This window comes from Myotis yumanensis, unplaced genomic scaffold (genome assembly GCF_028538775.1).
Source record: "Myotis yumanensis isolate MYYU_CA2020_CCGP unplaced genomic scaffold, mMyoYum1.0.hap1 SCAF_5, whole genome shotgun sequence".
In the NCBI taxonomy this organism is placed as follows: Eukaryota; Metazoa; Chordata; class Mammalia; order Chiroptera; family Vespertilionidae; genus Myotis; species Myotis yumanensis.
This window is the reverse complement of record NW_027223756.1, coordinates 86,045,999-86,069,070: the sequence shown is the minus strand read 5'-3', so window position 1 is coordinate 86,069,070 and position 23,072 is coordinate 86,045,999. Positions and strand designations below refer to the sequence as shown.

The following is a 23,072-nucleotide window of genomic DNA, read 5'->3' as shown; positions in this document are numbered from 1 at the left end:
TCCTAACTCCTTTCCAGCATTTCCTGTATTGCTCCCGGACCTGCAGAGACAAAGCATGCTCTGAGTCAGCTCACTGAGAGGAGTGTGAATGGAAAGAGTCCTGGGTGGGAGGTGGACAGTGGTACCTGCTGGCTGAGGAGACAGTACACCAGGAAGATGAAGACGCCCTGCAGGCTGTTGATGATGGTGAACAGATAAGCCATGGCGTGAGCAGCTGGACCCACCTGCAGGATTCCCAGACACCACGTGCAGCCCAAGATGATGAAGTGAGCCATCGCTTTAAATGTCAGCATCCTTGGTAGGAGGAGAAGAGAGGCCCAGGGGGCCCCCAGAACAACAGAGTTAAGGTCATTCTGATTCCCACTCCATGGATGCATATGATTGAGTTGTGATCAACTTTGATCTTCACTCTTAATGATTCCCTAAAATAATGCTATTTGGGGTTCAGGAAGGCAATTTGACTTGGACTGAGGGGGGTAGTGACATTCCCAAATGTGGATTTCAAAAAGATCATGACGTATCATGAGTGTCCCTAATTCAATCAACTGAGATTACTGAGGACTCTGTGCTGAATCCTGGGCAACAGAAATAACAAAGACAAAATTTCTGTTTTCACAGACTTGACAGCCTCATGGAAAGACTAAAACCAATGCTTACTTTTGTTACCTGTGAGGTACCTCTGCCCGGGTCCCATCCAGTAGTGTTCCTATCTTCTCACTTTCCATGAATTGACCCCAAGCATGGTTTGGCCAGAATAGAGACCATACATTCTGTGCAAAGTTTAGGAAAGCAAAGGGCATCCCTAGCCTTTTGTAAGGTATGATATGTGGATAAAGTACCTGATTTTATCAGGTGTAGGAGTGGAGAGGGCAGAGCATCCACAAAGGTGTGGGCATGAATGTGCATGCTGGGTTCTGGGAACAGTTATGTGATTTCCTAAGTGTTCTATAAAGATGTAAACATTCTTTGGACAATGGAAGTAATTAATGTTTAGTAGAACAAAGTCAATTTTCTCTGTAGCTGAGATAATTTCATGCTGGAGTTGTGGAGAAATAAATTAAAATATTTTTGACTTGGGTTTCAGCAGCAAACCACACTAACTGAGCCGGTTTCCAGAGAGGGTGGCTGCACCTCTCTCCTGACCCCTCAGAATCCCCGTGAAAGGACACCAGGAGCTTGGAACCATAGGGTATTGCTCCTGGACCATGCTTTGTATGGGGCGGTGTGCACCTCTGACCCCTCTCACCTCCTGTTCTGGAGGGTGGACATATCCCTGTTGAGTGAGGAGAGCTTGGTTTTCAGAATCCAGAACAAAAGCCAAGTTAATCTGTGGAAACCCCACAAGGCATATTGAATATATTCCACATGTGTACCCCTTCCTCCTGGCTCATCCAACACCTAACTCAGCAAGTAAGACATGTTCATATTTCATAGCAGTCATAGAAAAAGGGACCAAACATCTAGTAACACAGGCTTATGCTTGTCCTGTAACTGGGGTGATCAACTTGTCCCAGTTTTCATGGCAATCTCCACATTTTAGCACTGAAAGTGAGAGGAAATCCCTTTATTCTGGTTTTAAAAGAGAAATTTTGCCTCTTGTAAGCCTCCTCAGTCCTGTGCAAACTTTAAGGATTTCTCATCCTGCCTGTAATGCTCCTTATACACCTGCTCTTTGATAGACCCTCAGCTGGGCAGGAAGCATGCTCTCATGTCATCCTTTACTCACAGAGAAGATGGTGCAGACGGGGCCAAGGAAGGTCCATATAAATCCCTTTTGTGTGCTGAGCCAGCATCTAAAAGAGAGATGGAAAGAGACCGAAGAATCTATTTGCCTTTGTGGATAAAGACTTGGTAGACATATCCTTCACCACCCATAGTTTCTTCTTCCTCCCATTGCTAATATTGTTTCTTTCTTTTTGATAAGAACCTTTAAGCTTAGATCTATCCTCTTACTGAATTTTAAGTATACAATACAATATTGTTAATTATTCCCTATACTCTAATAGATCTTATCTTATTACTCTTTCATAACTGAAAATTTGTGTAAGCCTTTGATGGTGGTGCTCATTCTGGTTCTATACTTAAGTTCAAACTCATCAGGTTACATACCTTAACTATGTATAACATTGTATAAATCAATCATGCCATAATAATGTTTTTGAAAAGATAAATTTATTTTAAAATCTCTGTCAGGTATGCTGGCAGAAGAAAATATACACTTTTAAATGAAAAGAAAAACATCAATAAGTAAATTAAGTTATGGTTTATTGGACAAATAATGTGTCTCCTCTGTATCAGGACCTCTGCTTGACCTGAAGACCCAACTGCAATGGAGGTAGTCTGGTCTCAGTCCTCAGGGAAGGTCACTCATTATACCAGGGGTCCTCAAACTTTTTAAACAGGGGGCCAGTTCACTGTCCCACAGACCATTGGAGGGCCAGACTATAGTATAAAAAAAACTATGAACAAATTCCTATGCACATTGCACATATCTTATTTTGAAGTAAAAAAACAAAACAGGAACAAATACAATATTTGTATTTGCATGTGGTCCGCGGACTGTAGTTTGAGGACCCCTGAGTTAGACAATAGAAACAATCAAGATGATGAGTTTTATGGTCAAGTGTGAGGAGCTATGAGAACACATAGTAGACAGCTTGCCTAGTTAGTGGTATAGGAGATTCAGGTAGTTGGGAAGGGTTCCCTGAGGGAACTGATTGTGTTTATTCTGAGATATGAATGGATGAGCAGGCGTATAGAAGGTGAAAAAATTGGGGACATGCAAGATGATAGTAAAAAAAGATGATGACAATAACCTGATAATAATACTAAGGTAGGGCTCATGTGCATTACATAATTTATTCCTCATGACAACACTGAGACTCAAGTGACCACAGGTTGGCATCTAATGCTTAAGGAAACATAGTACATCAAGGCCACACTGATAGAAATGATAGTACTGGAAATGACCCCATGTGAGATACTTGTGAATGAGTTGGGAAGTGTGAGTACCATGAAATTAGCTGGACCCACCAGAAGACTCAAAGCCAACACTACTAAGACAATGCTGGTAAACTGCAGCCTGTGGGTCAAACGGGGTCACCACCTGATTTTGTAAATGTGCTTTACGGGAACCAAATTGCACTCATTCTCTTGCATATTGTCTGTGGCAGCTCTTGTGCTACAAGGACAGAGGTGAGTCATTGCAACAGAGAGTACATGGTCCGCACAGTTGCAGCCCTTTACAGTTTGCTGACTTTTATGCAAGCTTTATAGGAAGGCCATCTGACCAGGGCTACTCCGATGTTGGTGAACATTAATTATGTCAACACAGGAGTATGTTGTAAATGCCGGATGGTCTGTATTTGATCCCAGTTCTGCCACCAACCATCTGTGTGATTTGGACCATGTCAGAAATCTCTGTACCTCAATTTCCTCACTTGCAAAACTCATATAATACCATTCTACCTCAGCAGGTTGTTGGGAGTAGGACTTGAACTGATGCATGAAAAATATTGGGAATATAGATTTCATGTCCAAAGTGATTTCTAAATCTTAGCTCTGGTCATCACAATTTCATCATCTAAATAATCCTCCCTCCCCATTTTTTCTCTTCCTCATTTTTGTTTTAATTAAGAAAAGAAGTAGGTTTTACCAACCAATGCCATCCCTTCATTTCCACTTTGCTTCCTAGAATATTAAAAACAGTCCCCTCAATTAATGCAATGAGTATCATATTAATATACATTTACTGATATATAATATAGGATTAAAATTATGTACAATAGTTTTTAATGTAACATAGTCTTTAATATAATTATAATTAATATTTAAAATAATTAAATCTAAAAGATAAAAACCAGCTTATTTATTTTAACCATGTATTAATTTATGATTGTTAATGTTTCATTATTATAAAGTATAGGTAATGAATATAATGCACAATTAATATTATATAAACATATAATTATTAACATACTATATAATAAACTTTTGAAACAATGAGTTTTAAGTTCTTAAAAACAGTCACTTCAAGGAATACAATCATGGAACCAGGAAGGTGTATTTTACTACTGTTTTTCAATACCCATCATATTCTAGTGAAATTAAAGTGTTACATTGGTTCTCTGCTGACCATGGTCATGTGGAGAAGATGAGGACAGTGGGAACTTTAATTTACCGGGCAGGTGTTCCATAAAGGCTAGGCCTGAAATCTGCGGAAATAACCACAATCACAGCTGGGACACTGTAGCCCACATGGAGCATCAACTTCTTCATGAACTTGCTCAAGGTGGAGTAGTTGACCACCGTCAGGTTGCGTGCAGTGAGGAAGAGGTGCAGGCCCTCCAGTAGCATCCAGGTGAAGGAGGCCAGGTAGAGATAGTGTAAGGCACCTGCGATGATGGCGCACAGCACCTGGGGAGGAGTGAGAGTCACCAGGTGGGATTGTCAAGGTGAAGTGTGGACCCAGGACCTCTCCTATACTTTTTTGGGGGAATTTTGATATATATGAAGGAAATGTCAAAAAAGGGGGTGTCTTCTAGTTGGGTCAGTCATTGTGAAATTGGCTACTCACCCCTCTAACATTCCTAAAACACAAGGCCATTATATTAAGATGTTAAATGCAGTATGTCGCCATGAACTCCACATCCCACAGGGAGGACAGATGTCCTTTGGGACAGTGTCAGTACCTCAGGCTCAGTTTTGTCGATGGCCATGGGGAAGAGCAGGTGGGCCAGGAAGAGGCAGAGCGAGAGATGCAGGTCGAGTGAGGTGCTGGTGTTCTGGATGGCTTTGCACACCAGGAAGGTGAGGGCCGCCAGGAGGAGGCACAGCAGAGAGAGGCTCAGCCCCACGTAAGTGATCACAGTCAGGGTGGAAACCTGGAACTCAGCAAAGAGGAGATGTCAGTTATACTTTCCTGGGCTGGGTTAATGACTCTTCCACCATATTTAGTTTTATTTTTTGGTGTAACAAAATCAGGAATGGAGGAGCCACCTAAATGTGTGATGTTTGTGGGTAATCTTAGAGTTTTATGGGGTTCTAAATGGATTAATTCAGACCCTGGGAGAATTGGGGGATAGAGAGACCTTACTCAAGATCAAGTCCTGGAACTCAAGGGGTTTATTCATTTTAAAATATTTTTGCCCTAGTCAGTTTGGCTCAGTGGAAAGAGTGTTGGCCTGTGGACTGAAGGGTCCCAGATTCTATTCTGGTCAAGGGCACATATCTTGTTGCAGGCTTGATCCCTACCCCTGGTCGGTGTGCAAAGGCAGCCAGTCAATATGTCTCTCTCACATCAATGTTTCTTTTTCTCTCTCTGTCTCACTCTCTCCCTTCCACTCTCTCTTAAAATGGAAAAATAGCTTCAGGTGAGGATTAACAACAACAAAAAAAGAATGTCACTGAAGAAAAAAATTTTCCCAGCTGGTGTGGCTCAGTGGTTGAGTGTTGACCCATGAACCAGGAGATATGGGTTTGATTCCTGGTCAGGGAACATGTCCAAGTTGTGGGCTCGATCCTCAGTAGGGAGGTGTGCAGGAGGCAAATGATTGATGATTCTCCCTCATCACTGAGGCTTCTATTTCCCTCTCCTTTCCTCTCTGAAATCAGTATAAAAATAAAATATTTTTAGAACAACAACAAAAAAATCACAGACATTCCAGAAAACTGGGATCTTAAGCCAGCCAAAGGAATGACATTTCAATTTTTCATTTTTTATTATTATTTTGTTAACATTTTTTTCTTTTTTTTTGTCCCCCCCCCCCCCCTTTTTTTGTTTGGTGCTTTTTTTTTTTTTTTTTTTTTGCTTTTTTCTTTGTTCTACTTTTTTTTGTTTGTTCCTTTATTTCCTACTTCTTTTCACAGTATTTTTTCAACCATGTGAGCAGCAGACACATGAGCGGCGCGCTCTTGTCCAGGGAGTTCAGCCCCATGAGCAGCCTGTCTTGGACCTTAGAGCAGCAGCCTCATGTGGTCTGCCCCTGTCCAAGGAGCAGCTGCTGTGTGAGTGGCCTGCTTCCCTGTCTGAGGAGCAGCAACCACACGAGCAGTCCGACCTGTCTGAGGAGCAGCAGCTGCACGAGCAGTCTACCTACATCTGAGGAGCGGCAGCCCTGTGCAGCTGGACCCCATCCAAGGAGCAGCAGCTGCGCACAGCCCGCACCCTGCACTAGTCTGAGGAGCAGCAGCTGCGCAAGCATCTTGCCCTCGTCCAAGCAGCAGCAGCCACACGAGCAGCCTGCCCAATCCGAGGAACAGCAGTTGTGTGAGCAGCCCACCCCCATCTGAGGAGTAGCAGTTCTGCAAGTGGCCTGTCCCTAATCGAGGAGCAGCAGCAGCCCACCCTGGTCCGAGGAGCAGCAGCCACACAAGCAGAACACACACATCCGAGGAGTGGCAGCCCTACGCAGCACTCACCCGTCCGAGGACCAGAGCCACAACAGCCTGCACCTGTATGATGAGCAGAAGCCAGGTGAGTGACACGTCCCCGTCTGAGGAGGAGCAGCCACGCGTGCAGCCCACCCCCGTCTGAGGAGCAGCAGACTTGCAATCAACCTGTCCAAGTCCAAGGAGCAGTAGCCCCACAACCAGCCCCCCACATCAGAGGAACAACAGCAGCGTGCAGTGAGCACCCATTCAAGGAACAGCAGCCACGTGAGAAGTCGGCCCCAGTTCAAGGAGTAGCAGCTGCGTGTGTAGCCCACCCCCATCCAAGAAACAGCAGCCTCGTGAACAGCACACCCTCTGTCTGAGGAACAGCAGCTGTGTGAAGCCTCCCCTGACTAGCCAGAGGAGCCACCACATCTGTGAACAGCACCCATCAGAGGAGCTGATGCCAACTGAGGAGCAGCTGCTACCACAACCGCCTGAGGAGCAACAACAGCCCGAGGAGCCACTGCCAACCAAGGAGCAGCCCCTGAAGGACTCACCATCTAGATATGTCGGTGAGAACAACCATGGGTAGACAAAGAAACCCCCAAATGAAAGAAAAGGAGGACTCACCAGAAAGGAGCTAAGTGAAACAAAGGCATGCAGCATGACAGAAAAAGAATTCAGATTAAGGGTCCTAGAATGCATAAACTGGATGGAGGAAAAAATCAACAACTTATACAAGAATCAAGAAGAAACAGATGAAAAAAAATCAACAACTTATGTAAGAATAAAAAAAAAAATGGATGAAAAAAAAATCAATAACTTATGTAAGAACCAAGAAGAAATGAAGAGTGATATAGCTGCAATAAAAAACACCATTGAAAGTTTCAACAGTAGACTAGGAGAAGCGGAGGACTGAATTAGTGAATTAGAAGACAGGGAAGCAAAACACACCCAAACTGAACTGCAATTGCAGAAAAAAAATTAAAAGACAGGAGGAGAGCCAAAAGGAGCTATGGGACAACATGAAATGAAACAACATATGAATAATAGGGGTGCCAGAAAAACAGAAAGAGGAACAAGACTTAGAAAACATATTTGAAGAAATAATATCAGAAAACTTCCTGGAGGTGCAGAAGAAAAAAGTCACACAAGCACAGAGAGTCCCAAACAAGGTGAACCCGAAAAGACCCACACCAAGACACATCATAATTACCATGGCAAATGTTTAGGGCAAAGAGAGAATCTTACAGGCTGCAAGAGAGAGATGGAAAGTTACATACAAGGGATGTGCCATTAGATTAGCAAATGATTTCTCAACAGAAACATTTCAGGCCAGAAAAGAATGGATGGAAATTTACAAAGTGATGCAAAGCAAAGGACTGAATCCAAGAATACTCTATCCAACAAGGCTATTATTGAAAATTGAAGGGGAAATAAGAAGCTTCACAGACAAAAAAAGGCTAAGGGAGTTTATCACCACCAAGCCAGCAATGCAAGAAATGCTAAAGGGACTGGTATAAAAAGAAGAAATAAAAAGCTCAGAAAGAAAACAGCCACAAAAAATAGAAATGGCTACAAACAAAGACCTTTCAATAATAACTTTAAATGTAAATTGACTAAATGCTCCAATCAAAAGACATCGAGTGGCTGAATGGATAAAAAAACATGAACCATATCTTTGCTGTCTATAAGAGAACCACCTCAGAATAAGTGTCTCACTCAGACTGAAAGTGAAGGAATGGAAAAATATCTTTCAGGCAAATGGAAAGGAAAAGAAAAGGTGGAGTAGCAATACTTATATCAGACAAAATAGACCTCAAAGTGAAGGCCATAACAAGAGATAAGGTAGGCCACTTAATAACACTAAAGGGATCAATAAAACAAGAGGATATAACCCTGATAAACATATATACACCCAAAGCAGGAGCACCCAAATACATAAAAAGTCTCCTGGAAGATATCAAGGGAGAGTTCGACAACAATACAATCATAGTAGGCGACTTTAATACACCACTGACATCACTGGATAAATCCTATAGACAAAAAAATCGGCAAAGAAACAGCAATCCTAAATGACTCACTAGATCAGATGGACCTATTTGACATCTTCAGAAAATTTCACCCTAAAGCCACTGAATATATGTTCTTCTCAAGTGCTCATGGGACATTTTCAAAAATAGACCACTTATTGGGTCACAAACAAAGTCTCCCCAATTTCAAGAAGATTGAAATCATACCAAGCATCTTCTCAGACCACAATGGAATAATATTAGAAATAAAATACAATAAAAACAACCCCAAATACTCAAACACTAGGAAGCTGAATAGCATGTTATTAAATATTGATTGGGTTACCAATGAGATCAAAGAAGAAATTAAAAACATCCTGGACACTAATGACAATGAAAACACAACAATCCAAAACCTATGGGACACAATGAAAGCAGTCCTGAGAGGGAAGTTTATAGCTCTACAGGCCTATCTCAAAAAACAAGAAAAAATGGTAGTAAATCATCTAACTCTACATCTCAAAGAATTAGAAAGAGAGCAAAAAGAAAACTCCAGAGTGAGCAGAAGGGAGGAGATAATAAAGATTAGAGCAGAAATAAATGACATAGAGACCCAAAAAACAATACAGAAAATCAATGAAACCAAGAGCTGGTTCTCTGAAAGGATAAACAAGATTGATGAACCTCTAGCCAGGCTCACCAAGAAGCAAAGAGAGAGGCCCAAATAAACAAAATCAGAAATGATAGACATGAAATAACAACAGATGCCACAGAAATACAAATGATAGGTAAAGAATACTATGGACAACTGTACTCCAACAAACTAGACAACCTGGAGGAAATGGACATATGCCTAGAAAAATACAATATTCCAAAACTCAATCAGGAAGAATCTGGAAATCTCAATAGGCCAATAACTATGGAAGACATTGAAGCAGTCATTAAAAAGCTTCCAGCAAACAAAAGCCCAGGGCCAGACGGCTTCACAGGGGAGTTTTACCAAACATTCAATGAAGAACTAAAACCTATCCTCCTCAGACTACTACAAAAACTTCACGAGGAAGGAATACTACCAAGCTCATTCTATGAAGCCAGCATCACCCTAATACCAAAACCAGGGAAAGACAACACAATGAAAGAGAATTACAGGCCAATATTCCTCATGAACATAGATGCCAAAATTCTCAACAAAATCTTAGCAAATCCGACCCAGCAGTACATCAGAAAGATCATGCACCATGACCAAATAGGATTTATCCCAGAGATGCAAGGATGGTACAATATCTACCAATCAATAAATGTGATATATCACATAAACTAATTGAAAGAAAAAAACCACATAGTCCTATCAATTGATGCAGAAAAAGCTTTTGACAAAATACAGCACCCATTTTTGATAAAAACTGTCAGCAATGTGGGAATAGAAGGACCATACCTCAACATAATAAAAGCCATATATAACAAAGCCACAGCCAACATCATACTCAATGGACAAAAACTAACACCATTTCTCCTTAGAACAGGAACAAGACAGGGATGCGATCTCACCACTCCTGTTCGACAAAAACTGGAAGTATTAGCCATTGCAATTAGACAAGAAGAAGACATAAAAGAAATCCAAATTGGAAAAGTAAAAGTAAAACTGTCCTTATTTGCAGATGACATGATGTTATACATAAAAAAAACATAAAGACTCCATAAAAAACTATTAGACTTAATAAATTAATTCGACAATGTAACAGGATACAAAATTAATGCCAAGAAATCTGTGGCATTTCTATACACCAATAGTGAACTTACAGAAAGAGAGACTAAAAAACAATCCCATTTACCATCGCACCAAAAAAATTAAACTACCTAGGAATAAACTTAACTAAAGAGGTTAAAGACCTCTACTCAGAAAACTACAGGACGTTGAAAAAAGAGATAGAGGAAGACATAAACAGATGGAAGAACATACCATGTTCTTGGATTGGTAGAATCAACATCATTAAACTGTCCATACTACCCAAAGCAATCTATAAATTCAACGCACTTGCCATTAAAATACCAACGGCATATTTCACAGACCTAGAACGAACTCTCCCAAAATTCATCTGGAATAAAAAAAGACCCTGAATAGCTGCAGCAATCCTGAGAAAGAACAAAGTAGGTGGGATCTCAATACCAGATATCAAGCTGTATTACAAAGCCACTGTTCTCAAAACTGCCTGGTACTGGCACAAGAACAGACATATAGATCAATGGAATAGAATAGAGAGCCCAGAAATTGGCCCGAACCAATATGCTCAATTAATATTGGACAAAGGAGGCAAGAACATACAATGGAGTCAAGATAGTCTCTTCAATAAATGGTGTTGGGAGAATTGGACAGATACATGCAAGATAATGAAACTAGACCACTAACTTACACCATACACAAAAATAAATAAAGGACTTAAATGTACAACGGGAAACCATAAAAATACTAGAAGAATCCAAAGGCAACAAAATCTCAGACATCTGCCAAAGCAATTTCTTCACTGATACAGCTCCTAGGGCATTGGAAACTAACGAGAAAATGAACAAATGGGACTATATCAAAATAAAAAGCTTCTGCACAGTAAGAGAAACCATCAACAAAACAACAAGAAAGCCCACTGCATGGGAGAACATATTTGCCAATATTATCACCAATAAGGGTTTAATCTCCAACATTTATAGGGAACTCATACAACTTAAAAAAAGGAAGATAAACAATCCAATAAAAAAATGGGCATAGGACCTAAATAGACACCTTTCAAAAGAGGACTTTCAGAAAACCTAGAGACATATGAAAACATGCTCAAAGTCACTAATCATCTGAGAGATGACAACAAGGTACCATGTCACACCTGTCAGAATGGCTATCATCAACAAATCCACAAACGACAAGTGCTGGAGAGGATGTGGAGAAAAACGAACACTCGTGCACTGCTGGTGGGAATGCAGACTTGTGCAGCCACTATGGAAGACAGTATGGAGTTTCCTCAAAAAACTAAAAGTGGAACTCCCATTTGACCCCGTGATCCCACTTCTAGAAATATATCCCAAGAAAACAGAAACACCAATGAGAAAGGATATATGCACCCCTACGTTCATAGCAGCACAATTAACCGTAGCTAAGATCTGGAAACAGCCTAAGTGCTCATCAGTAAATGAATGGATTAGAAAACTGTGGTACATCTACACGATGGATACTATACAGCTGTAAAAAAGAAGGAATTCTTAGCATTTGCAACAACATGGGTGGAAATGGAGAGCATTATGCTAAGTGAAATAAGCCAGTCAATGAAGGAAAAATACATGATCTCACTCATTTATGGATAATAAAGACCATTATAAACTTATGAACAAAAATAGATACAGAGGCAGAGCTGCCTCAAACAGACTGTCAAACTACAGCGGGAAAGCTGGCGAGGGTTGAGGGGCGGGGGTTGGGGGGTAGGGGCGGTAGGAGATCAACCGAAGGACTTGTATGCATTCATATAAGCATAACCAATGGACATAAGACACTGGGGGGTAGGGGAGGCCGGGGGATTGTCAAGGGTGGGGGAAAAAAGGAGACATATGAAATACTCTTTGTAATACTTTACGCAGTAAATAATTTAAATATATATATATATAAAATAATAATAATAATAATAATAATAATGTCTGATTCTCTTTGCTCCTTTCCTTTATTAATATCTAGCTGCCTATGGTAACACTATTACTTTTCATCTTTTTTCTCTTTTTTCTTTTTTTATTTGTCAATTAAAGTTTACATTCAATGATAGTTTATATTTGTTAAAACTTTAGAAAAATGAAGGATAATATCCTAGGCAAGACTAAAGCAAAACTCATACAGTAAATAATTGAAAAACTGGGCCGAAATAAAAGTTTATGGTGACAGTACTCTCAATTTTATTATTATTACAGTTGTAATGGGAAGGATATTTGCTCAGTTTACTATTAATGTTAGCACAGACATGAGACATCATCAAGCGAGACTGGTGTTCAAAGATACTCCTGTCCATGGTGATCTAAAACTCTGCCATGAACAGGGTGGACCAGTTATCCTGGACCTAGTGCACAGCATTCAAGTCTTTGACTGCTGGCATCTTCAGTGTCTGTCCTCCCTGGCAACATAGTTATGGGTTCTTTTCCATGGGACAGCTCTGAGCTAGGCCAGTCCATTAGTAATCAGATTTCAGTCTGGAAGGGGCAGCTAGATTGTATCTTCCTCCCCTCGCCAAAGAAGAAAGGGGAAGTTTAGCAAAATATAAAATAGTATTTCAATAGTCACTGCCCTACTCAACCAAACACCACAGAGAACAAGTGGCCAAACCCTTATCTTCATCAGCAAAGGTCAGGTGGGAAGTCCAGAGCTCTACCCTAACCCACCCGTAATGAAAAACTCCCCGCTCCCCAATGGGCTTGTAGCAAAGAAGCAATTGGGACTTTCATCACACCCAATAGTAAGGAGCTCCTCTCAGTTATGTCAGTAGAGGCCATGAGGGGAGCATTTTACAAGGCCTCCTTATAACCCTAAGAAAGGGTGGTGTCATAAAGACTGTGAGGGAGAGCTTCTAACTCCACCCAGCACTAACAAGGTATCCCTCCCCCACTGGAGTGTTAGTGGACCCAGGTGGGGAATCTGGATTTCACCCTCAGTTCCAGCAACAAGAAGACAGCCCTTTTCCCCCTTGCCATGATGTCAGAGTAGCCTTCCAAAACAAGATTTTATTAAAATCCATGGATTTAAAACATAATACCTTAAATATCCAGTATACAACTTTAAAAAATCATTATGATACCAAGAACCCGGGACATATCAACTTTAGATGACACAAATTAGAATTATTTGACAAGTATTTTAAAGCAGCCATCATAAAAAAAATGTTTCAACGAGAAATAGCAAACAAACTTTTTGAAACAAATGAAAAAATAGAAAATCTCAGCAAAAAAAAATTATATATCTATAAAACCTTGACAAAGAAACAGGTGATATATTGAAGATCAAAATGGAACTTTTTAGACCTGAAAAACACAATAACTTAAGTGAAAGCTCTACTGGGCTTCCAGTCAAAATGGCAGTGAAAGTAAATGTGGTACTTGAATCCCTCTCACAACCACATCAAAAGTACAACTAAACTACAGAACAATCATGATTCAGAACTGCCTGAAATCAGGCTGAATGGAAGTCCAGCATCTAGGGATTTAAAGAAGAATCCACATTGAGACTGGTAGGGATGGCAGAGACATGGAATGGGCTGGTCCCACACCCACCAGTGATGGTTTAAAAATGGGAGGTATATCTTGGCTGCAGAGGCCCCAGCTGAGGACCCTCCCAGACCAGGGTTCCAGAGCCATGAATAGAAGTCCTCATAACTTCTGGCTATGAAACTAATCGGAATTTTGGCTGCATAAGGCAGAAGTTCCAGAATTTTCAGGCATTCCTTCTAAAGAGCCCATGCACAGCCTTACTTGGATTCACTCCCTCTGAGCTACAGTTCTGGGGCAGCAGCTTGAAAGAAACCAGAGAGATACAGGGAGGAACTGAATTTCCTGGCATCAGGGCAAGAGCTGCAGGGACAGCTTTCTCCCAAACAGAAGTGCTGGCATTAGCCATTGTTCCTTTTCTGAGACACACACACACCCACACAGACAGGCAGGCCAGCACCATATCTGAGTCTCAATCAACGTGGTTCACACTCTTCACCTGCCCTGGTGATTCCCTGAGACCCTGCCCCACCCAATTTGCCAACCAATCCAAGCCATTTCCAGGAGCTTTTCCATACAACTGGCCTTTCTTGCCTCATGCTTCAACTTTCCTAAAATCTCTCAAACCAAAATGAAAAATTACTCAAAGCTGTAATTTAGAACTGGAGAGATAAAGAGCTTCCCAGACAAGAAAAAACTAAAGTAGTGTATCACCACCAAACCGGTATTACATGAAATGTTAAAGGGTTTACTTTGAGAAGAAGGGGAGGATCTAAAATATGAAAAATAAAATGGTAATAAATAGATATCTATCAACAACTGAATCTAAAAATTAAAATAGGAGAGAAACCAAGATGGCGGCATAGGTAAACACCGGAAATTGCTTCCTCACACAACCACTTCAAAAATACAACTAACAGACAAAATGGACATCATCCAGAACCACAGGAAGGCTGGCTGAGTGGAAATTCTGCAACTAGAAGGAAAGAGAAAAGCACACTGAGACTCAGAGGAGGTGCGGTATGGAAGTAAAGTGCTGAGGTACAGAGGCCCACATGGAAAGGGCTGGCAACTGAGGATGCGGTTGTCTTTTTCAATTGGGAGGGAGTCACAAGCTCCCGGCTGCTCTGAACTCCAGTTCTGGGCAAGTCTCTTGGGACCCAGACTCATACAGGAGGAACTGGACTGTTTGGCATCGGTTGGAACTCTAGGGCGGCTTTCTCTCAGAGGTACTTGCAGCGATTACCGGGACACTGAGAAGCGGGGCCTCTTAGGGTAGGACTGAGGAGCAGCCATAGCTGTTTGCTCCACCCTGTTGATCCCCTGAGACCCCGCCCCACCCAAGCTGTGCGCAGACGCTTTTGCATATGAAAAGTCTGGCCCTTTGCAATCTGAAAATTACCTAACAAACTGCAGCTGGGTCAGAGAGACCCAGAACTTCCAAAAGAAGGCCCAAGGCCCCACAGCAGCTTGCATTGCTTCACAGCTAGGCTTCATCTGGGCACCTCCAAACCCCGAACAAAGAAGAGGAATCTGCAGATCTCTCCATAGCTCCTGCTGGGTAGCCTCAGGCAGAGGCTAAATTAGCACCTCCTTAGAGATCCAAGAGCCAGTGTACCCAGTGGTCAGAGTGGGACCATCCAGATTACAACTCCTCAGATCCATAAGGGACACACTCAGGGAGCAGACTCAGTGAGCACCAAAGCCCCACTGGAGCAAGTCTCTTTCCCACCTCCCCACCCTCCCCCATGGGCTGTCAGGGAACTGAAATCTGCTCCTTAAGGATGAGCAGGAACTGCACTGGTCACCTAGATAAGGAAGGTGATCTGTGGAAGGTGTGTGGGGAGGGGATTGTTTTTTAAAAAGATATTTTTATTGATTTCAGAGAGGGAGAGGGAGAGAGAGATAGAAACATCAATGATGAGAGAGAATCATTGATCTGCTGCCTCCTGAATGCCCCCTACTGGGGATTGAGCCCTTGACCATAATCAAACCCGGGACCCTTCAGTCCACAGGCCAACACTCTATCCACTGAGCCAAACCAGCTGGGTGGGAGAGGATTTTTAGTTGGGACATGGGAGACTCCCCAGTTTCACCAGATGTCAAGTCATCACATAGTATTTGACCTTACCTTTAGGCCATATGTAGAGGACAGTTCTTTTTTCCCTTTGGATATTGACATGTGTGAACATGATGGTTATAGTTAGAAGTGTAACATTAATTTTGCAACCATGAAGGGAAGCATTGTAGATATTTCAGCAATGTGGAGAAAAAAGAGAACAAGGCTGGGTTCCTGATGGCTTCTTTGAAGCTGCTGAAGTTTCCCTGAAACCTCCTACTTAAGGGAACTTAAGGGAAGTTTTCTGACGAAATTCAGGGAAAGATTCAGACTTCTTTTATATGACAATGAACCCTTATTGTAGAACCACTTTTAGTCTGTTATTCTGCCCCTTGTTGCTGAAGCATCCTGATGGGGAAGGCTGGATGCTTACTATCTGCCAGGGGCAAGTCCTTGTGATTTTATATGTGTAATGTCTTTTCTGTGACTATTATGGTTATTGTCTTGTATTAGTTATGGTTATACTACATATAAGCATGGTGCAGAGTTCAACTTGGGCCAGAATGAAGGACTAGAAAAATCAGACAAGTGCTGGAGAGGATGTGGAGTAAAGGGAACACTTGTGCACTGCTGGTGGGAATGCAGACTCGTGCAGCCACTATGGAAGACAGTATGGAGTTTCCTCAAAAAACTAAAAATGGAACTCCCATTTGACCCTGTGATCCCACTTCTAGGAATATATCTCAAGAAACCAAAAACACCAATCAGAAAGGATATATGTCTTCTATGTTCATAACAGCACAATTCACCATAGCTAAGATCTGGGAACAGCCTAAGTGCCCATCAGCAGATGAATGGACTAGAAAACTGTGGTACATCTACACAATGGAATACTATGCTGCTGTAAAAAAGAAGGAACTCTTACCATTTGCAACAGCATGGATGGAACTGGAGAGCATTATGCTAAGTGAAATAAACCAGTTAGTAAAGGAAAAATACCACATGATCACACTCATTTATAGATGATAAAGACCATTATAAACTTATGAACAAAAATAGATACAGAGGCAGAGCTTCCTTGAACAAACTGTCAAACTACAGTGGGAAGGCCGGGTAGGGTTGGGGGGCAGGAGGGGGGACAGTAAGAGATCAACCGAAGGACTTGTATGCATGCATATAGGCATAACCAATGGACATAAGATGTTATGCCCAGATTTCAGGATCCCCAAAATACCACCAGGGAGCCAGCCGAGTCCGATGCAAAAGCAAAAGAGTCTTTATTCGAGCTAGCTTGAGCTCCCCATCCACCACACTCGCTGATGCAGTGGCAGAAGGCAGAGAGAGAGAGCTCTGTGGGGAGAGGGGTTTTATAGGGGGGTTGGAGTAAGGGGAGGAGAGAGGACTGTGGGCCCTGCCGATTGGCCAGGCGCAAGTCGGTGTCTTGTTACACAGGTTGTGGTTGTGTCTATGGCACGCACTTCCCTTGATTATCATTGGGTAGTTTAAAGAAATCCTAGGTGTGGCTAGCAGAGGCTTGGGCTTCTGGGACGAAGCTGATTATCATTGGTTAGTTTAAAGAAATCCTAGTTGTGGCTAGCAGAGGCTTGGGCTTCCAGGAAGAAGCTCCTTGCTGATCACATGGCTAATGGCTGCTGCCCAAAAATAGAGGATCCGGGGCAAGATGGAGGGCGTAGCCCTCGCCCTTTCAAAGACACTGGGGGGTAAGGGAGGTCAAGGGATTGTCAAGGGTGGGGGGAAAAAAGGAGACATATGTAATACTCTTTGTAATACTTTAAGCAATAAAACAATAAAAAAAGAAAATTTCAAAATAATAGAGCTTAATAATGGGATTTCAAAAAGATAAGAGATAGTGTTTTGTTGTGTATAACTGGACTTATTTAAAGAATATAATCTCTTAAATACGTATGTCTAGTTAATTGCTTAGTTTTTTATACTCATTTATATAAAAATGATATGTACACATACTTTTAAATTTATTTAATGCAAATTTTGTATATTTATTATCTGTACAAAAATAGTACATGATTATGTACTATTGTTAAGCATAAGAGAGAAATGAAGAAAATCAACTTCAGTAATCTGTCTGTGTTTGCATGTTTAATTTTGGATTTAGAATGTAAATGGTGTACAAATAAAAGCAAGTTTTTTTAAAAAAAGGGGGGGGATTAATTGCCCTAACCAGCTTGGCTCAGTGGATAGAGCATTGGCATGTGGACTCAAGGGTCCTAGGTTCTATTCTGGTCAAGGGCATGTACTTTGGTTGCGGGCATATCCCCAGTGGGTAGTGTGCAGGAGGCAGCTGATCGATGTTTCTCTCTCATCGATGTTTCTAACTCTCTATCCCTCTCCCTTCCTTTCTGTAAAATTTCAATAAAACATATTTTTTAAAAGGGGAATTAATTAGCAGAGATATTTTAATATTGCTATTTGCCCTTTCTCTATAATAGAAGTGTGAGAGATGAAAGGAAATTAGTAAAATGTATATGAAAATAATATATAAATTTATTAATAAATGAACAGTAACAAAAGGAGCTGATTCCATGAGGAAAGGGGTTCCCTCCTCCCCCCATCAGAGTCTGGGGTGCAGAATGAGGTTCCTGGCTGGCAGGCCACTGACAGCAAGCTATCCAACAGCAGATTCTGTGAGGAATGGGGCTCCCCCTCCTTTCTACTGTCAGGGTCTGGTTTGAAGGTCGGCCATGCCCCCTGTTGGGCCAGACCCAGAGTTCTACCACACCATGGCCTCCACCTCAGCAACCCAGGACTGACTGCTTCTGGGCACTCCTGGTGCTCTGAGGGTGGGTTCTTCCCTCAGGCCACACAGGAAACAGCTGGGGAGGGCGCAGCCCTTGACAAAACGACCCAGGATTCAGTGGGTCCATGCTCCGAGGGCGGGTTCCTGCCTCAAACCCCACCCTCACCTGAAATAGCTCCAGGAAACAGCTTGGGGGAGAACACAGCCATTGCCAAGACAACCCCTGCAGCACTGACTTCCTTCCACTTGGTCGCGGCGGTTCAGGTCGTGATGAACACCACCCATGGTTTTTATATAAGTAGATAATATATTACCTCCTATTGCTTTTCAGTTTTATTTAGTTGTTTCTACTCAAAGCTAAAATCCTTCAAATTATACTTGATGCTTTTCCTAGAGTCTTCTATTAGGAAAGAAGTAGAACAGAGGATGTAGCTACTGTGGAGGTAGTTATCATGCCAGGGGAAATAGAGTAAAGACCTGAGTTTAGGCAGAGGCACCCCAGATGCCAACATTTGCAGGGGATAAAACTGAAAGATCCCAAATGAATACATTAGCAAAGAGAAAGGGAAATAGAACAGTGTGTGTGTGTGTGGGGAGGGGGGGGGGGATGAGACAAGATAGTTAGAATATGCTTGCTGTCAAATTAAATTGTTATTTATTATTTTTAAGGTTTGAGGAGTGCCTTAGCTTTAGAAAATCCAGCCTGACCCCTGACCTTTGAGAGTTTACAACTGGAAGCAACATGGCTCACTTTTTATTCCCTGTACAGATATCCCTAAAATATATAATCAGGGGGTTCATTTATCTCAGCACCACCACTATCAGAAAAAGAGTTGAAAACTGAAAGGAAAAATAAAACAAAACAAAACATTCTTAGAGTATATTGTCTTTTGGGAAACCAAATTGGTGCTGGAACCTATGCCCGTACTGTCTGGATCACTGTTCTCTAATTATATGAGAACATGGACCCTAGAGTCAATTTAATTTGACAGCAAGCATATTCTAACTATCTTGTCTCATTCTCCCCCCCCCCCCCCCCCCCCACACTGTTCTATTTCCCTTTCTCTTTGCTAATGTATTCATTTGGGATCTTTCAGTTTTATCCCCTGCAAATGTTGGCATCTGGGGTGCCTCTGCCTAAACTCAGGTCTTTACTCTATTTCCCCTGGCATGATAACTACCTCCACAGTAGCTACATCCTCTGTTCTACTCTCAGATATTCTTCACCAAAGTGGGCCTAATATAGAGCTAATGAATCATCTCACCCTCTGGCTTAAATCTTTAATGGATTTCCAATTGCCTGCAGAATTAGGAGCTTCTTAGCATGGCACATAAGGTCCTGCATTCACTGGCTCCTGCCACCTAGAGACCAAGCAAAAGAGAGCGGCGAAGGGGCTGAGATCTATGTGCTAGATTTGTTCACAAATATTGCCCAGTCAGCAGGCAATGATCTCTGCCTTTGCCCAGGAGTCTCAGGTGGTGAGCAGTCTTCAGAGACTCCTGGATTTTTAGTCCTCTCAGAACTTTGAGGAAATAAAAAGTCAGCAGGATTAAGAAAAGTTGATCTTTCTTAGCCTAACATAGTCCTTGAACTGGCTGAATTTGATTGATTGATTTTTTATTATTATTTTGAAAACAAACTTTTTTCTATTAAGTGTAAGTTCATGAGATTTTTTTTGCAGTCTCCAAAATCCAATAACTGGAATTGATTTAGTAGAAAAGATATTGCATTATGAGTATTTTGAAAATTATATTCCAATACCTGAAACGGATATGTTGTTAAATTAAGCTTTCATTGAAAATTTATTAGAAGGATATTTAAAAATTTTAGTACATAATATTTAATATAGGTAATTTTCAAAATAACAGCATAGATTATTTAACATCTCAGAAACAATTTGAGTCAAGGGTTAAGCAAATAAAATCACTTCATAATATCATCTTAACCTTAACCAAGTTATTTTATTTTTCTCCAAAAGTGTAATATCATTTTCTCTTTTTTATTGTTTTGTGGATGTTAAGTATATAGATGCAAAGAAAATAGAAATCAAAGAGTAATATTCTTGATATTCTCTATTATTCTAGGACATGCTCTTCATTTGATTTTTGGCTTATTCTATATAGTAAAAGGATAATATGCAAATTGACTGACCTGCAGAACAACCAGTTGCTATGATGTGCAATGACCACCAGGGGGCAGATGCTCAATGCAGGATCTGCCCCCTGGTGTTCAGTGCACTCCCACGGGGGATCGCCGCAGTGGCAGGAGCTTCTCCCATCTTCATGGCAGTGCTAAGGATGTCCAACTGCTGGCTTAGACCCACTCCCCATGGGCCTGAGGGTACACAATAGCCTGTGGGTAAATTTGTACTTTAGGAATTGACAAAGAACTTACTTAGCAGCCTTTTAAATTATATATGAATTCTACTTAAGAGTAAAAGTCAGATGCCCTTTTGAGGTGGGTGGGGGACTAAGGAACTAAATAGCTTTCCATTGGAATTTTCTCTCTGATTTTTCTAGTCCTTCATTCTGGCCCAAGTTGAACTCTACACCATGCTTATATGTAGTATAACCGTAACTAATACAAGACAATAACCATAATAGTCACAGAAAAGACATTACACATATAAAATCACAAGGACTTGCCCCTGGCAGATAGTAAGCATCCAGCCTTCCCCATCAGGATGCTTCAGCAACAAGGGGCAGAATAACAGACTAAAAGTGGTTCTACAATAAGGGTTCATTGTCATATAAAAGAAGTCTGAATCTTTCCCTGAATTTCGTCAGAAAACTTCCCTTAAGTTCCCTTAAGTAGGAGGTTTCAGGGAAACTTCAGCAGCTTCAAAGAAGCCATCAGGAACCCAGCCTTGTTCTCTTTTTTCTCCACATTGCTGAAATATCTACAATGCTTCCCTTCATGGTTGCAAAATTAATGTTACACTTCTAACTATAACCATCATGTTCACACATGTCAATATCCAAAGGGAAAAAAGAACTGTCCTCTACATATGGCCTAAAGGTAAGGTCAAATACTATGTGATGACTTGACATCTGGTGAAACTGGGGAGTCTCCCATGTCCCAACTAAAAATCCTCTCCCACCCAGCTGGTTTGGCTCAGTGGATAGAGTGTTGGCCTGTGGACTGAAGGGTCCCGGGTTTGATTACGGTCAAGGGCTCAATCCCCAGTAGGGGGCATTCAGGAGGCAGCAGATCAATGATTCTCTCTCATCATTGATGTTTCTATCTCTCTCTCCCTCTCCCTCTCTGAAATCAATAAAAACATCTTTTTAAAAAACAATCCCCTCCCCACACACCTTCCACAGATCACCTTCCTTATCTAGGTGACCAGTGCAGTTCCTGCTCATCCTTGAGGAGCAGACTTCAGTTCCCTGACAGCCCATGGGGAAAAAAAAAGAGAGAGAGACTTGCTCCAGTGGGGCTTTGGTGCTCACTGAGTCTGCTCCCTGAGTGTGTCCCTTATGGATCTGAGGAGTTGTAATCTGGATGGTCCCACTCTGACCACTGGGTACACTGGCTCTTGGATCTCTAAGGAGGTGCTAATTTAGCCTCTGCCTGAGGCTACCCAGCAGGAGCTATGGAGAGATCTGCAGATTCCTCTTCTTTGTTCGGGGTTTGGAGGTGCCCAGATGAAGCCTAGCTGTGAAGCAATGCAAGCTGCTGTGGGGCCTTGGGCCTTCTTTTGGAAGTTCTGGGTCTCTCTGACCCAGCTGCAGTTTGTTAGGTAATTTTCAGATTGCAAAGGGCCAGACTTTTCATATGCAAAAGCGTCTGCGCACAGCTTGGGTGGGGCGGGGTCTCAGGGGATCAACAGGGTGGAGCAAACAGCTATGGCTGCTCCTCAGTCCTACCCTAAGAGGCCCCGCTTCTCAGTGTCCCGGTAATCGCTGCAAGTACCTCTGAGAGAAAGCCGCCCTAGAGTTCCAACCGATGCCAAACAGTCCAGTTCCTCCTGTATGAGTCTGGGTCCCAAGAGACTTGCCCAGAACTGGAGTTCAGAGCAGCCGGGAGCTTGTGACTCCCTCCCAATTGAAAAAGACAACCGCATCCTCAGTTGCCAGCCCTTTCCATGTGGGCCTCTGTACCTCAGCACTTTACTTCCATACCGCACCTCCTCTGAGTCTCAGTGTGCTTTTCTCTTTCCTTCTAGTTGCAGAATTTCCACTCAGCCAGCCTTCCAGTGGTTCTGGATGATGTCCATTTTGTCTGTTAGTTGTATTTTTGAAGTGGTTGTGTGAGGAAGCAATTTCCGGTGTTTACCTATGCCGCCATCTTGGTTTCTCTCCTATTTTAATTTTTAGATTCAGTTGTTGATAGATATCTATTTATTACCATTTTATTTTTCATATTTTAGATCCTCCCCTTCTTCTCAAAGTAAACCCTTTAACATTTCATGTAATACCGGTTTGGTGGTGATACACTCCTTTAGTTTTTTTATTGTCTGGGAAGCTCTTTATCTCTCCAGTTCTAAATTATAGCTTTGAGTAATTTTTCATTTTGGTTTGAGAGATTTTAGGAAAGTTGAAGCATGAGGCAAGAAAGGCCAGTTGTATGGAAAAGCTCCTGGAAATGGCTTGGATTGGTTGGCAAATTGGGTGGGGCAGGGTC

The 23,072-nt window shown here is 41.8% G+C and overlaps 1 protein-coding gene across 1 annotated transcript; it reads right to left on the bottom strand.

The window, feature by feature from the left end:
* Window positions 1-551: 551 nt before the first annotated feature.
* Window positions 552-15,792, bottom strand: LOC139011480 (adhesion G protein-coupled receptor E3-like). Its single transcript, XM_070417007.1, has 6 exons — window positions 15,742-15,792; window positions 4,692-4,883; window positions 4,181-4,416; window positions 1,727-1,793; window positions 1,247-1,327; window positions 552-575 (listed from the first exon to the last, which is right to left on the bottom strand). The coding sequence occupies exons 1-6, from the start codon at window positions 15,790-15,792 to the stop codon at window positions 552-554; spliced, it is 651 nt and encodes a 216-aa protein (XP_070273108.1).
* Between the last annotated feature and the right edge of the window lie 7,280 nt (window positions 15,793-23,072).